Raw genomic sequence first — 15366 nt, forward strand, 5'->3', positions numbered from 1 at the left:
CACTCTCACACTCTAAGAAAAAAAAAAAAAAAAAAACAATGAAAGAGAGGAGGGATATCACTAATGACCTTACAAAAGTCAAAGGCTTGCAAGGAAATACTTTTGAAAAATTTTAGACAATGTAGATAATGAAATGGACAAACTCCTAAAAAGATGCAAGGCACCAAAATTAACTCAAGAAGGTAACAGATAATCTGAATAGATTTATAAGAAGAATTTCTATGAGAGCTTCTCACAAAGGAAAGCTCAGGCCCAAATGCCTTTGCTAGTGAATTCTATCCAACATTTAAAGGGAAAATTATATCAAACCTTCACAAACTCTTCCAGAAACAGTGGAAAAGAGAACACTTCACCAATCATTTTATGAGGCCACAAATACCCTCACAGGCATCCAAGAAAACTACAGACTATACCCTCATGAATGTAAACATAAAACTCCAGTACAAAATATTAGCTATCTGAATTCCACAACAAATAAAAAAGATTATATACATCATGACCAATAGGATTTATATATATACATATATATATATATACACACATACATACATATATATAGTCAAGTTAACTAACATACAGTGTATACAGGGTACTCTTGGCTTCGGGAGTAGATTCCCATGATTCACTGCTTACATACAATACCCAGTGCTCATCCCAACAAGTGCCCTCCTCAATGCCCTCCACCCATTTTCCCCTCCCCCGTCCCCCATCAGCCTTCAACTTGTTCTCTGTATTTAAAAGACTCTTATGGTTTGCCTCCTTCTGTTTGTAACTATTTTCCCCCTTCCCTTCCCCCATGGTTTTAAGTTTCTCAAATTCCACATGAGTGAAAACATGATTATCTGTCTTCTCTGACTGACTTACTTCACTTAGCATAATACCCTCCAGTTCTATCCACATTGTTGCAAATGGCAAGATTTTATTCTTTTTCTTTGCCAAGTAGTATTCTGTTGTGTATATACGCCACATCTTCTTTATCCATTCATCAGTTGACAGACATTTGTGCTCTTTCCATAATTTGGCTATTGTTGGCAGCACTGCTATAATATTGGGGTACATGAGTCCCTATGAATCAGCACTCCTCTGGACAATTCCTAGTAGTACTATTGCTGGGTTGTAGGGTAACTCTATTTTTAATTTTTTGAGGAACCCCCACACTGCTTTCCGAGTGGCTGTACCAGTTTGCATTCCTACCAACAGTATTTTTTCTAAGAATGCCAGGTTGGTTTAACATCTGAAAATCAATTAATGTAATATTAATAAAGAAAAGCATGATCTTCTTAGCAGATGTAGAAAAAGCACTTGATAACATCCAAAACTCATTTAAGATCAAAAACTCTCAACAAACTGGGGCACCTGGGTGGCTCAGTCAGTTGAGCGTCCAACTCTTGGTTTCAGCTCAGGTCATGATCTCACGGTTCATGAGATCGAGCCCTGCATCAGGCTCTGGGCTGACAGTGTGCAGTCTGTCTGGGATTCTCTCTCTGCCCCTCCCCCATTCATGCTATCTCTGTCTCTCAAATAAACAAACTTAAAAAATAATAATAAAATTAAAAAAAAAAACTCTCAACAAGCTAGAAGTAGAGGGAAACTTCAACCTCATAATGGGCATCTACAAAATCCAGGCAGCTAAGATCATACATAATGATGGAAGATTGAATGCATTTCCCCTAAGATCAGGAACAAGGCAAAGCTGTTCACTCTCACTACCTGTATTCAACATCCTATTAGCCAGCTCAGAGGGGGTGAGAGGAAAGGAGGGAGGGGGAGAGAAACGACGGAGGGGCGGAGAGAGAAAAAGAGGAAAGAAGGAAGAAAAGGCATTCACATTGGAAAGGACAAATAAATCTGTCCTTATTTACAGATGACATAATCTTTCAAGTAAAAAAACCTATGGAATTCACACAAAAAAACTATAATTAATGAACAAGCTCAGCAAGGTTGCAGAAGATCAAAGTGCAAAAATCTACTGTACTTCTATTTACTAGGAATGAACAATCTAAAAAATCAAATTAACAATTTCACTCACAGTAATATCAAAAAGAATAAAATACTTAGGAATAAATTTAACAAAACACATGTAAGACTTATACATTAAAAGCTACAGGGACGCCTGGGTGGCTCAGTCGGTTAAGTATCTGACTTCGGCTTAGGTCATGATCTCACGGTTCGTGAGTTTGAGGCCCGCATTAGGATCTGTGCTGACAGTCCAGAGGCTGGAGCCTGCTTAGGATTCTGTGTCTCCCCCTCCCCCGCCCCTCCCCCACTTGCACTCTGTCTCTCTCTCAAAAATAAACATGAAAAAAAAAAAACCTACAAAACATAGCCAGAAGACATAAAAAACCTATACTGATGAAAAGATATCCATGTTCATTGACTGGAAGACTTAATATTGTTAAGATACCAATTCTCCCCAAATTGACTTACAGATTCAATACAATCCCTATAAAAATCACAACTGGCTCTTTTACAGATAGGAATGGACAAGGTGTTCTTAAATTTTATTTGAATGCAAAGAATCCAGGAAAAAAACAAAACAATCTTGGAAAAAGAAGAACAAAAGTGAAGACTTCCACTTTCCCTATTCTGATGCTACAGCAATCAAGAGAGTATGGAATTAAGGATAGACATAGAATCAATGGAACCAAACTGAGATTCTAGAAATAAATTCATTCATAGTCAACTGATAATCAACAAGCAGGCCAATGCAAATCAGTGGGAAAAGACAGTCTTTTCAAGAAATGGCGTGGGGACAACTGAATAACCACACACAAAAAGATGAAGTTAGACCCTTATGTTAAACCATACACAAAAAAATCAACTCAAACATATCACAGACCTAAATATAAGAGCTAAAACTATAAAACTCTTACAAGAAAACGTAAGAGTAAATTTTCACGACCTTGGGTTAGGCAAAGATTTCCTACATATGACACCAAGAATGCAAGTGATACTGGATCAAGAAACTGTACTCAGAATCTATAAGGAACTCTTACAATAGGAAGAAAACAATGAAAAATGGGCAAAAAAATATGAATAGACATTTGTCCCAAGATGACCCATGAAGAGGCCAAAAAGCAAATGAAATGACGCTCAACATCATTAGTCATTAGGGAACTGCATATTAAAACCACAATGATACCATTTTACAACCACTAGAATGGCTATAATAAAAAAGACAAGAAATAAGTCTTAACAAGAATAAAAAAAATAGAACCCTCATGCATTGATGGTTAAGAATGGAAAATGGTACAGCCATTTTAGTAACTTCTTAAAAAGTTAAAGCATAAAATTACCACATGACTCAGAAGTTCTGTTCTTAGGTCCTCTATCCAAGAGAAAAAAATGAAACCAAAAACAAGTCCACACAAAAGCTTGTACATGAACGTTCATAGCAGAACTATTCATAATCGCCAATAAATGGAAATAATCCAAATGTCCATTAACTCATGAATGGATAAACAAACTGTAGTATACCCATACAGTGGATTACTCTTCAGCAATAGAGCAGAATGAAGTACTGATACATGCTACAGATAGATGAATCCTGGACAAAATATCAGCAAATTGAATGCCACAACAAATAAAAAAGATTATACACCAACCAAGAAGGATTTATTCCAAGAGTGCAAGGCTGATTTTATCTGAAAAATCAATAAATATAATATGCCATGTTAATAGCATAAACAAAAAGAACATGATCATCTCAATAAATGCTAAGTAGAAGAAGCCACCCACTACAGGCCACTTATTGTACAATTCCATTTATGTGAAACATCCAGAAAAAGCAAATATATAGAGAAAGAAAGCTATTGGTTATCTGGGGCTAGGGTGGGAACAAGAAGAGAATGGGCACAAAGCATCTTTTTGGGGTGATGGAAATGTTCTAAAATTGAATTATGTCAATAGTTGCACAATTCTCTAAATTTACTAAAAATATTTGAATTGTACATTTAAAATGAGTGAACTATATGGTATATAAACTTCAACAAAGTTATTCTCTGAAAAGATAATAACCTAAATTCTAACTACAACACAAGATGATTAATATCTTAAAAGCAATATACTCTCTTATCACTGTATAATGTTGAACTAAAAAATGAACTTGTTGGGTGCCTGAGTGGCTCAGTCAGTTAAGTGTCCAACTCTTCATTTCAACCCAGGTCATGATCTCATGGTTCATGCTTGGGATTCTCTCTCATTCTCATTCTCATTCTCTTTCTTTCTTTCTTTCTCTCTTTCTCTCTTTCTCTCTCTTTCTTTCTTTCTCTCTCTCTCTCTCTCTCTCCCCTTCATTGTTCCCAGCAAGCAAGTGCATGCACACACTCCCTCAAAACAAAACAAAACAAAACAAAAACTTTATAAAAAATGAACTTGCCATGATTAAATAAATGGTTTCCTGAAAAATAAAAACAGTCCTAAACAGTCAATTTTTTACTGACCAGAATTTTGTTTAGAGCCTGATGATCCTCCATGTTCTAGCTTTGCTTTCTTCTTCTTTGATGATGATGATGATGACTCAGAAGACACTGAACGTTTTTCTACTACAGGAGTGGAAAGAGCTCGTTTTTTGAACAGCTCTCGTTCTCTCAACAGGCTTGGATCCATATTTCTGCAAAGATAAAAGTAAATACCTTCAATACAGATTCTAATCACTCAAACCTATAGGCCAAATCCATAGGTCCCAAGAAGAATTACTTCCAAACAAAATTACCTTTTATTATAAGTTCTCCAGCACTTGTTTTAATTCACTTAGTGATTCACTTAACAATCTTCAGTTAGTGCCAGGCACTGTGCTAGGCACTAATAAAGAGAAATAGAATTAGTCTCTAAAGCTCTAGGAACTGCACTGTCCCATATGATACCCACTGGTCACATGTGCCTATGGAACACATGAAATGGTGCTAGAGTTGAAACGTACACACTAGATCTAAAAGATTTAGCACAAAAGAACTTTTAAAACCACTGATGAGATTTTTTTTTTTAAGTTCATTTTTTTGAGAGAGGGAGAGAGAGAGAGAGCGAGCGAGTATGCAGGGGAAGGGCATAGAGATAGGGAGAGAGAGAATCTGCGCTGACAGCACAGAGCCTGACACAGGGCTCCATCTCATGAACCGTGAGATCAGGACCTGAGCTGATATCAAGAGTTGGACACTTAGCCTACTAAGCCGAGACACCTCATGAGGAGATATTTTATCACATGTTGATGTGATAATATTTTGGATATCCTAGGTTAAAAAAAATATTAAAACTAATTTCCCCCAACTATATGATCATCTCAATAAATGCAGAAAAAGCATTTGACAAAATACAAAATCTGTTCAGGATAAAAACTCTCAACGAAGTGGGTTTAGAGGGAACATATCTCAACATAACACAATAAAGATCAAAATGAAAAACTCAAAGCTCACATCATACTCCATGGTAAAAAAAGTGAGAGCTTTTTCTCCAAGATCAGGAATAAGACAAGGATGTCCACTCTCACCAGTTTTATTCAATATAGCAGTGGAAGTTCTAGATACAGCAAACAGACAAGAAAAATAAAAAGCATCCAAACTTGTAATGAAAATGTGAAACTGTCATTATTTCCAGAAGGCATGATACTATATACAGAAAACCCTAAAGACTCCACCAAAAAATTAGTAAGTGAATTCAGTATAGTTGCAGGATACAAAATTAACGTACAGAAATCTGTTCTGTTCCTATACACTAATAACAAAGTAGGAGAAAGAGAAATTAAGAAAACAATCCCATTTACAATTGCACCAAAAAGAATTAAATACTCAGGAATAAATTTAACCAAGGAGATCAAAGACCTACATACACTCTGAAAACTAAAGGACACTGATGAAAGAAACTAAAGGTGAAACAAATAGATATTCCATGCTCATGGATTAGAAGAACATCATTAAAATGTCCTTACTACCCAAAGCAATTTTCAGATTCAATGCAATCCCAATCAAAATACCAATAGCATTTTTCACAAAACTAGAATAAGATAATCCTAAAATTTGTATGAAACCACAAAAAACCCTGAATAGCCAAAAGAATCTTGAAAAAGAAGCACAAAAAACTGGAGGTATCATGATCCCAGGTATCAGGATATACTACAAAGCTACAGTAATCAAACAGTATGGTGCTGACCCAAAAAGAGATACATAGATCAACAGAACAGAAGAGAGAGGCCAAAAATAAACCGACCCTTACTGGTCAATAAATTCATGACAAAGGAAGCAAGAACATACAATGGGAAAAAGAATCTTCAACAAATGGTGCTGGGAAAACTAGACACCTACAGGCAAAAAAGAAACTGAACCACTTTCTTACACCATACACAAAAATAAACTAAAATGGATTAAAGACCAAATGTGAGACCTGAAACCTTAAAACTCCTAAAAGAAAAATACAGACAGTAATCTGCTGGACACTGGCCTTAGCAACACTTTTCTAGATGTGTCGCCTCAGGCAAGGGAAACAAAAGCCAAAATAAACTATTGGGACTTCATCAAAACAAAAAGCTTGTGCACAGCAAAGGAAACCATCAACAAAACAAAAAGATAACCTGCTGAATGGGAGAAGATAATTGTAAATGACATATCTGATAAGGGGTTAATATCCAAAATAAAGAAGTTATATCACACACACACACACACACACACACACACACACACACACACACACCAAAACAAAACCCCACAAACAATTCAATTAAAAATGCATAGAGGACCTGAATAGACATTTTTCAAAGATGACATACAAATGGCCAACAGACACATGAAGAGATACTTAATATTACTAATCATCAAGGAAATGCAAATCAAAACCACAATAAGATATCTCCTCACACCAGTCAGAATGGCTGCTATAAAAAAGAAATAACATGTGCAGACAAGGATGTGGAGAAAAAGCAACCCTCATGCACTACCAATGGGAATGCAAACTGGTACAGCCACTGTGGAAAACAGTATAGAGGTTCCAAAAAATTAAAAATAGATATACTATATGATCCAATAATCTCCCTGGTATTTACCCAAAGAAAACAAAAGCACTATCAAAGAGATAAATGCAGCCCTGTTTATGGCAGCATTCTTTACAATCGCCAAGATATGGAAGCAACCCAACTGTATTAACAGATAAATGGACAAAGAAAATAAATGTGGCGTGTGTAATGTGTAGACACATATATATGTATACATACGTGTGTATGTATGTATACACATATATGTGTATACACATACATATGTGTACACATATGTATACACATACATATATATATGTATACATACACGTATATGTGTGTACACACACATACTCACACAATGGACTAGGAGCCACAAAAAGAATGAGATCTTGCCCTCTGAGACAAGGGTGAACCTAGAGGGTATTATACTAAGCAAAATAAGCAGAGAGGTAAATACTATATGATTTCATTTACATATGTCATCTAAAAAACAAATGGACAGACTCTTAAATACAGAGAACAAGCTGGTGGTTGCCAGAGGAGAGGTTGGTGGGGGGATGGGCAAAATAGGTAAAGGGTATTAAAAAGTATAAACTTAAAAATAAATAAAAAGTATAAACTTCCAGTTATTTTTTTTTTTCAAACTTCCAGTTATAAAATAAATATGTTGCGGAGATGAAAAGTACAGCATTAGGGAATATACTCAATAATAATGCAATAATGTTGCATGGTGACAAACGGTGGCTGTACCTATCACAGAGAGCATTTAGTAATGTATGTAACTGTTGAATCAACATGCTGTACACCTAGGGGTGCCCAGGTGGTTCAGTCAATCGTCCGTCTCTTGATTTCGCCTCAGGTCATGATCTCACGGTTTTCACGGGTTTGAGCCCCCACATCAGGCTCTGTGCTGGCAACACGGAGCCTGCTTGGGACAGAGAATCTGTCTTCCCCTTTCCCACTTGTGTTCTCTCTCAAATAATAAAACAAAATAAAAACTTAAAAAAAAATGCTGTATACCTAAAACTAATATAACATTGTATGTCAATTATACTTCAATAAAGACAAATTAAAACTGATTTTTTTTTTAATCAAAACATTTTACAGGCCACCTGGGTGGCTCAGTTGGTTAAGTGTCCAACACTTGGTTTCGGCTCAAGTTGTGATGCTGGTGAGTTCAAGCTTGCATCCAGCTTTGCACCGACCACGTGGAGTCTGCTTGGGATTCTCTCCCTCTCTCTCTGCCCCTCCCCTGCACACATAGGCACACTCCCTCTCTAAATAAACATGTCTTAAAAACAAATTTTTAAACTACATGTGTGGCTCATGTTTGCAGCTCTCATTGTATTTTTTTTTTCCCAACGTTTATTTATTTTTGGGACAGAGAGAGACAGAGCATGAACGGGGGAGGGTCAGAGAGAGGGAGACACAGAATCAGAAACAGGCTCCAGGCTCTGAGCCATCAGCCCAGAGCCTGACGCGGGGCTCGAACTCACGGGCCGCGAGATCGTGACCTGGCTGAAGTCGGACGCTTAACCGACTGCGCCACCCAGGCGCCCCTCTCATTGTATTTCTATTGGATAACACTGCTCTAGAAACATCAGACTACTCGGCAGAAGTTAGGAAGCAGATATAGGTTCATTGGGGGAAAAATCATCAGAATTACTTATAAATGAAAAGATGTCTTTTAAAACTGGTGAATTCTTGGGGCACCTGGGTGGCTCAATGGGTTGAACATCAGACTCTTGATTTCGGCTTAGGTCATGATCCCAGAGTTGTGGGATCAACCTGAGTCAGGCCCCGTGCTGACTGTGGAACCTGCTTAAAATTCTTTCTCTCTCTCTCTCTCTCTTTCTCTCCCCCCCTCCCCGCCCCCTCTGCCCCACTCCTCTGCTCCCTCTCACTCTCTCAAAAAACAAAACAAAACAAAAATTTGTTTTTTTAATTAAAAAAAAGGGGCACTGAGTGGCTCAGTCGATTAAGCATCTGACTTGATTTCAGCTAAAATCATGATCTCACAGCTCATGAGTTCAATCCCCACATCAGGCTCTGTGGTGATAGCACAGAGCCTACTTGGGATTCTGTCTCCCTCTCTCTTTTCCACACCCCACACTAGCTCTCATATAAACATTAAAAAAATAATACTAATAAAAAATAAATTTAAAAAATTAAATTAAAAAAGACCTGGTGAACTCTATGTCATTGTGTGATAAGAAGGCTTGATTACAATTTGTTAGAAATATCTACAGAAAATTCCTGATTTAGAGGGAGGTGGCACTAGATCTCTTCTTTTGTTTTTTTCCCCAGTTCTAAAACTTCAGAGTCCTAAGCAACTTTAGTACAGCCAGGGAAGCCACAGATCATTCAACAAGTTTTTGGGGTTTTTGGGGTTTTTTTAATGTTTATTTTTGAGAGACAGCATGAGCAGGGGAGAGAGAGGGAGACACAGAACTGGAAGCAGGCTCCAGCTGTCAGCACAGAGCCCGACACAGGATTCAAACCCACAAACCTTGAGATCATGACTGAGCTGAAACCAAGAGTGGGCCGCTTAACTAACTGAACCACCCAAGTGCCCCACAAGTATTTTAAAATGTTCCTTTCTTCAGGCACCTGGGTGGCTCAGTCAGCTAAGCAGCCCACTCTTGGGTTTCCACTCAGGTCATGATCTCACCATTCATGGGTTTGAGCCTCAAGTCGGGCTCTGTGGAGCCTGTTTGGGAGTCCCTCTCTCCCTGCCCTGCCCCTACTCTTGGTCTGTCTCTCAAAATAAATAAATAAACTTAAAAAAAAAATTTTTAGGGGCACCTGGGTGGCTCAGTCGGCTAAGTGGCCAACTCTGGCTCAGATCATGATCTCATGGCTCCTAAGTTCGAGCCCAGCATGGGGCTCTCTGCTATCACTGCAAAGCCCTCTTCAGATCCTCTGTCACCCACTCTCTCTGCCCCTCCCCGGCTCGTGCTCGCCCTCTCTCAAAAATAAATATTAAAAAAATAATAAAAAGAATTAAAAAATAAAAATCTCAATCTGTCAAAAAAAATTTTTCTAAATAAATAAAAAATAAAATGTTCTTCTCTTATTTTACAATCCAGTAACTGCACTACTCGGTACTTACCCAAAGAATAGGAAAACTCTAATTTGAAAAGATATATCACCCCTATGTTTATTGCAGCATTATTTACAATAGTCAAATTATGGAACCAGCCCAAGTGTCCATTAGTAGATGAATGGATAAAGAAGATGAGGTATACATATATATATATACACACACACACGTATGTACACAATGGAATATTATTCAGCCGTAAAAAATAATGAAATCTTGCCATTTGCAACAACACAGATGGATCTAGAGAGTATAATGCTAAGTAAAACAAGCCAGCCAAAGAAAGACAAATACCATATGATTTCACTCATGTGTGGAATTTAAGAAACAAAACAAAGGGGAAAAAAAAAAGACAGCCCAAAAAAGAGTCTTAACTATAGAGAACAAATTGATGGTTACCAGAGGGGAGGTGGGCAGGGGATGGGGAAAATAGAGAAGGGAATTAACAGTATACTTATCTTTTGTTTGTTTGTTTCTTCATTTTGAGAGACCGTGCAAGCGAGAGCAGGGGAGGGGCAGAGAGGGAGAGAATCCCAAGCAGGCTTTGCGTGCTGTCAGCACGGAGCTCCATGAGAGGCTCAAAACCCCCAAACCGTGAGATCATGACCTGAGCCAAAATCAAGAGCCGTATGCTCAACCACCTGAGCCACCCAGGTGCCCCAAAGGTACACTTATGTTGATGAGCATGGAGTAATATATGGAACTGGTGAATCATTATATTGTACACCTGAAACTAATGTAACATTGTACGTTAACTACACTGGAATTGAAATTTTAAAAAGTTCCTCTCTTCAGACCCATAAGCACAGGATAAACTGATGGTTGCCAAAGGAGGGATTGATGGGGGATATGAAAATGGGCAAAATGGGTGGAAGGGAGAAGGCTATCGAGGCCTCCAGTTAAGGAAAGAATAAATCACCAGGATGAAAAGTTTAGCACAGGGAATAGAGTCAATGGTACTATAACAGCACTATATGGTGACAGATGGTAGCTACACTTCTGGCGAGCACAGCATAAGGCACAGAGTTGTACAAATCACTATTCATCACTATTCGAAGCTAATGTAACATTGTGTGTTAATTATACCTCTATAAAGAAAAAAAGTTCCTCTCTTGTTTGAACTCTCCTAGAACACCATGGAGTCTAGGAAGCACACAAACTGACCACGTAAATGATTTCTGCATTCTTCACAAGTAGGGAAGGAAGGTCTGGAAGGAAAAAGATTGTATCTTAATTTTGAAAGCCTTCATGCACAGAGTAGCTCAATAAATATTTGTTAAATGAATAACGAACACAAAAACACCTTTAAATTGCTCTAGCCTCGTTACAGGTTTCACAGGCCTTTATTAAATGTCTTGTGTTTGTGGCCTCAATCTTTGTGTACTTGTCTTGTGTTTGCATAACTCCCAAGCTTTGAAGGGTTCTGGAAGATAAACCCTTGCCTTCACGCAGCTTAAGCTGAAGAACATGAAAGGATTGAGCACCTCACTTAAAAAGCAATGGATAGGGGCACCTGGGTGGCACAGTCGGTTAAGTGTCCGACTTCAGCCAGGTCACGATCTCGCGGTCCGTGAGTTCGAGCCCCGTGTCAGGCTCTGGGCTGATGGCTCGGAGCCTGGAGCCTGTTTCCGATTCTGTGTCTCCCCTCTCTCTGCCCCTCCCCCGTTCATGCTCTCTCTCTGTCCCAAAAATAAATAAACGTTGAAAAAAAAAATTAAAAAAAAACAAAAAAAAAGCAATGGATAGGGGCGCCTGGGTGGCTCAGTCAGTTGGGCAACCGACTTCAGCTCAGGTCATGATCTCACAGTCCGTGAGTTCGAGCCCCGCATCGGGCTCTGTGCTGACAGCTCGGAGCCTGGAGCCTGTTTCAGATTCTGTGTCTCCCTCTCTCTGACCCTCCCCCGTTCATGCTCTATGTCTCAAAAATAAATAAACGTCAAATAAAAAAAAAAAAATTAAAAAAAAAAAAGCAATGGATAAAATGTGACTCAGAGTGGTAAAAGTTAAAAATGTAATAAGCACTGATAAGAAACAATCAGAGTAAATTTTATTTGAGTGAGAGTCACAGGCACTGGAATCCAAGGACCTGACTTCTCTCAGTACTCCTCTCTAAACTGCAACATGACCCTAGGCAATCCACTAGACCTAAATCCAATTTTATCACAGGCAAAATGAAGACACTTACCAATACTGTCTACATCTAGCCCAACTTTAAAATGAGACATGAAAAGCATTTTTTTTTAAATAAAGCAATACAAGTATGTGTTATTTCAGTGTTACTATTCTGGGTTGGATCTGAAAAAAAATGATTATACCAGGGTGAAGAAGGTGGGAGACAGTCCTGGGTGGGGAGGGAAAGTGTGAGAGAAAAAAGGAGAAATCGCAAGTGATAAAGTGGGGGCAACAAGCCTAAAACAGAAAATATGTGTAGATGTTTATTTCACCTTGTAAAAACAGGTAATTAAACCAGGCTTTTAATCATGATTTCAACACACTTAAATAAAAGCCTTGCAGTTCACAAAAACCCTAAATCTTTACAGCATTTGAGCCTCACAACTCTTTGAGACGAAACCTGTTAGTTTTACTCCTTATTTTAATCTGTGAAATCTGAAGTGAAGAGGTACAGTTAAGGTCACACAGCTGTAAGTACCTAGGCCAGGACATGAATACTCTGCCTACTAAATCAAATGCGTCCTACTCCAGACCTGAAATGCTGGTAAAGGCCTCTAAAACAAAGGCGACCTGTGTGACACGGGTACCATTCAATGGCACCTAGAGCAAAAGACTTAGCGTCCTCTTTCTCACCATCGCATGCTCCACCTAACTTTTCCTCCTTTTTTTCAGACTACTCAAACAATTTGTCCTGTTTTACATACACTGACTTGGGTAGTAGACAGGATACATCACCATGCCCATTTTCCGTAACAACAACAACAAAAATCATCAGCACAACTCGGGGATCAAGTGTTCCTCCATGGATGGTCACTGGGAAGCCAAAACTTAAATCAGAACCTTCTGGCTCGAAATCACACGTTCTTTCCACGGTATCGTTCGATTTTTCTTCAACCTTTCTACTTTTCCTTCTTTCCCTGCGTAAGCCCCAGAGCGGCCCCTGGCACCTAAGAATACTGCTAAGAACAGTCAGCAAGGTATGAAATGAGACTGCCTACCTCTTAAATGACAGGAATGTAGGGTCGGACGAAAAGGTACCGTAGCGTTTTGATTTGGAACAGGTCTTTAGACTTTGCAGACAACTGTAATAACTGAAGTTTAGGAATCATTACAAACCAAGTCTCCAACAGGCAGCTTAAAAAAAAAAATCGTGAAGATGCATCTAAATCACAGCCTTTAGCTGGACACCGTGGTTCCCTAAACTCCACACACGTTTCGCTCGGATACTGTTAATGTAAAGTCGGAGGCTAAGAAGAGACACAATCAGCTCTTCGACTGCCAATATCCTCTCTTTCCAACCCAAAAGTTTGCTCAATGGACCTCCGGCCTAAAAGACAATGCCCCCAAGAAGTTGTTACTGTGTTTAGTGTTTCGCGCAGAGAACCGCGGCCCCCAGCCTCCGGAGAGATGGAAGACTAGCTCGCCGCTCGGGAGGAGGCGGTCCTGAGGAACAACAGGCCGGGGCTCCGCTCCCCTCACCCGGCGGCTGCAGCCCCTACCTGAGCGAGGAGGGCCACCCCACGCGACCGGCCGCCGCCTCCCAGCGCCTCCACCTCGACCAGCCGCCCACGCCCGCGTGGCCACCGCTTCCTGCTTCTCGTCAGCGCCCCCGCCTGCCCGCACGCACTCCCAGCGCAGCCCCGCCAGGCCGGGGTCTCGGCACTGGCGGCAGCGGCAGCGGCGGCTGCAGCTAAGGCGGCGCGACTCGGCCCCAGACTCCGCCCGCCACTTCCTGATCAGGCTACTAGGAGCTCAGTCCCGGCAGGCACCGCGGCACCCCCGCCGCCGAGAACGCGCATGCGTCATCACGTGCGCCGACCGGGGTACAGCGGGCGGGCAATCAGCCGTCTGAGGCGTCCTGGATTTCTAAAACAACTAGGGGGTAGGGGGGCGGGGCGGAGAATGAGACAAGTGGCTTGAGAGTAGCCATTGCTAAAAGAAGAAAATCTTTCTTTTGCAGAAGTTTAAAGCTACCAGATCCTCCTCCAGCGTGCTCTGGAATCTGTTTAACCCAAGTGGCAATGCGATCTTTCAAGTTATTGAGTATCTACCAGGTGTTCTGTATTTTTCATCGAATGCTAGTCACCAGCACCTAAGTCACCAGTTCCAGCTGTCTTACAAGTGAGGAAACTACAGGCCCAGTGAAGCTAAATGACTTGCTCAACACAGCACAGTTAGCTAGCAAAGGCAAATACGGACGTGGAGACTGGCTTCTAAAATCCACGCCTATGAAAACCCCTAGAAAAAGGATTTCGAATTCGGAAGCAACTTAAAGAGGTAGGAATAAAGCCACGAAAAAGATAATTGACGTTACCCACAGCCATCACTGTATTAGAGTGTGTCAAGTTTCTGTGGCCTTTCACTCTTATTATGTATTAGAGTGTGTCGAAGTTCCTGTGGCCGTCATTCCACTCTTATAACCTAAAGCGGCATCAAAGCCAGTGCTCAACTATTCTGTATCTAGTGTTTAATTACTTAGTACTGGTTAGTCAAATACTTAACCTGTGCCTCAGTTTTCTCACCTGAGAAATGGGAATAATTGTACTACCATAATGGGGTACTTGCATTGGACTGTTGTGAAGATTAAATGAGGTAATACATAAATTTTAATTCAAAATTTGGAAATAAAGCCAAAAGGTGATTTGTGTGTGGCTTTTTGAAATTAGTTTCATCCTAGAGGATTTTCTAATAAACCCACTTGATGTTCATCTGAAGCCCTCAGGAAATGTAACTTTGCTGGAATAGTACAACCCAGTAAAGTCAGAGATTGGTTAAAAAAAAACACACACACAACAGGCACCAAGTGAAAAATAGAGACATGGCTATTTGTAATATACTTGAAGCCTCCACCATTGATGTTTAAACTTTTTTTTTAATGTTTGTTTATTTTTGAGAGAGAGAGAGAGAGGGACAGAAAACAAGTGGGGGAGGGGCAGAGAGAGAGGGAGACACAGAATCCAAAGCAGGCTCCAGGCTCTGAGCTATCAGCACAGAGCCCAACAGGGGGCTCGAACCCACAAACCCATAACCTCAGCCAAAGCGGGACGCTCAACCAACTGAGCCACCCAGGCGCCCCACCACCACTGGTGTTTAAATAAATCTTTATAATAATTCAGACCACCTACATATT

General features: G+C 40.0%; 1 protein-coding gene across 5 annotated transcripts in view; it reads right to left on the reverse strand.

The window, feature by feature from the left end:
* GTF2E2 (general transcription factor IIE subunit 2) overlaps positions 1 to 13973 on the reverse strand; it is a 79852-nt gene extending 65879 nt beyond the window's left edge. For 2 of the 5 annotated variants that reach the window (XM_006930602.4, XM_003984651.5), the window contains exons 1-2: positions 13736 to 13968; positions 4443 to 4612 (exon numbers count right to left, since the gene is read on the reverse strand). In XM_006930602.4, coding sequence (XP_006930664.1) covers positions 4443 to 4608 — 166 coding nt within the window. In that variant the 5' untranslated portion in view covers positions 4609 to 4612; positions 13736 to 13968. Of the gene's footprint in view, positions 1 to 4442; positions 4613 to 13234; positions 13328 to 13735 lie in introns of those variants that run through there. The other 3 variants (XM_045055322.1, XM_045055323.1, XR_006596414.1) reach the window with 3 other exon arrangements.
* Positions 13974 to 15366: the final 1393 nt, after the last annotated feature.

The sequence above is a fragment of the Felis catus genome, chromosome B1 (genome assembly GCF_018350175.1).
Source record: "Felis catus isolate Fca126 chromosome B1, F.catus_Fca126_mat1.0, whole genome shotgun sequence".
Lineage (NCBI taxonomy): Eukaryota > Metazoa > Chordata > Mammalia > Carnivora > Felidae > Felis > Felis catus.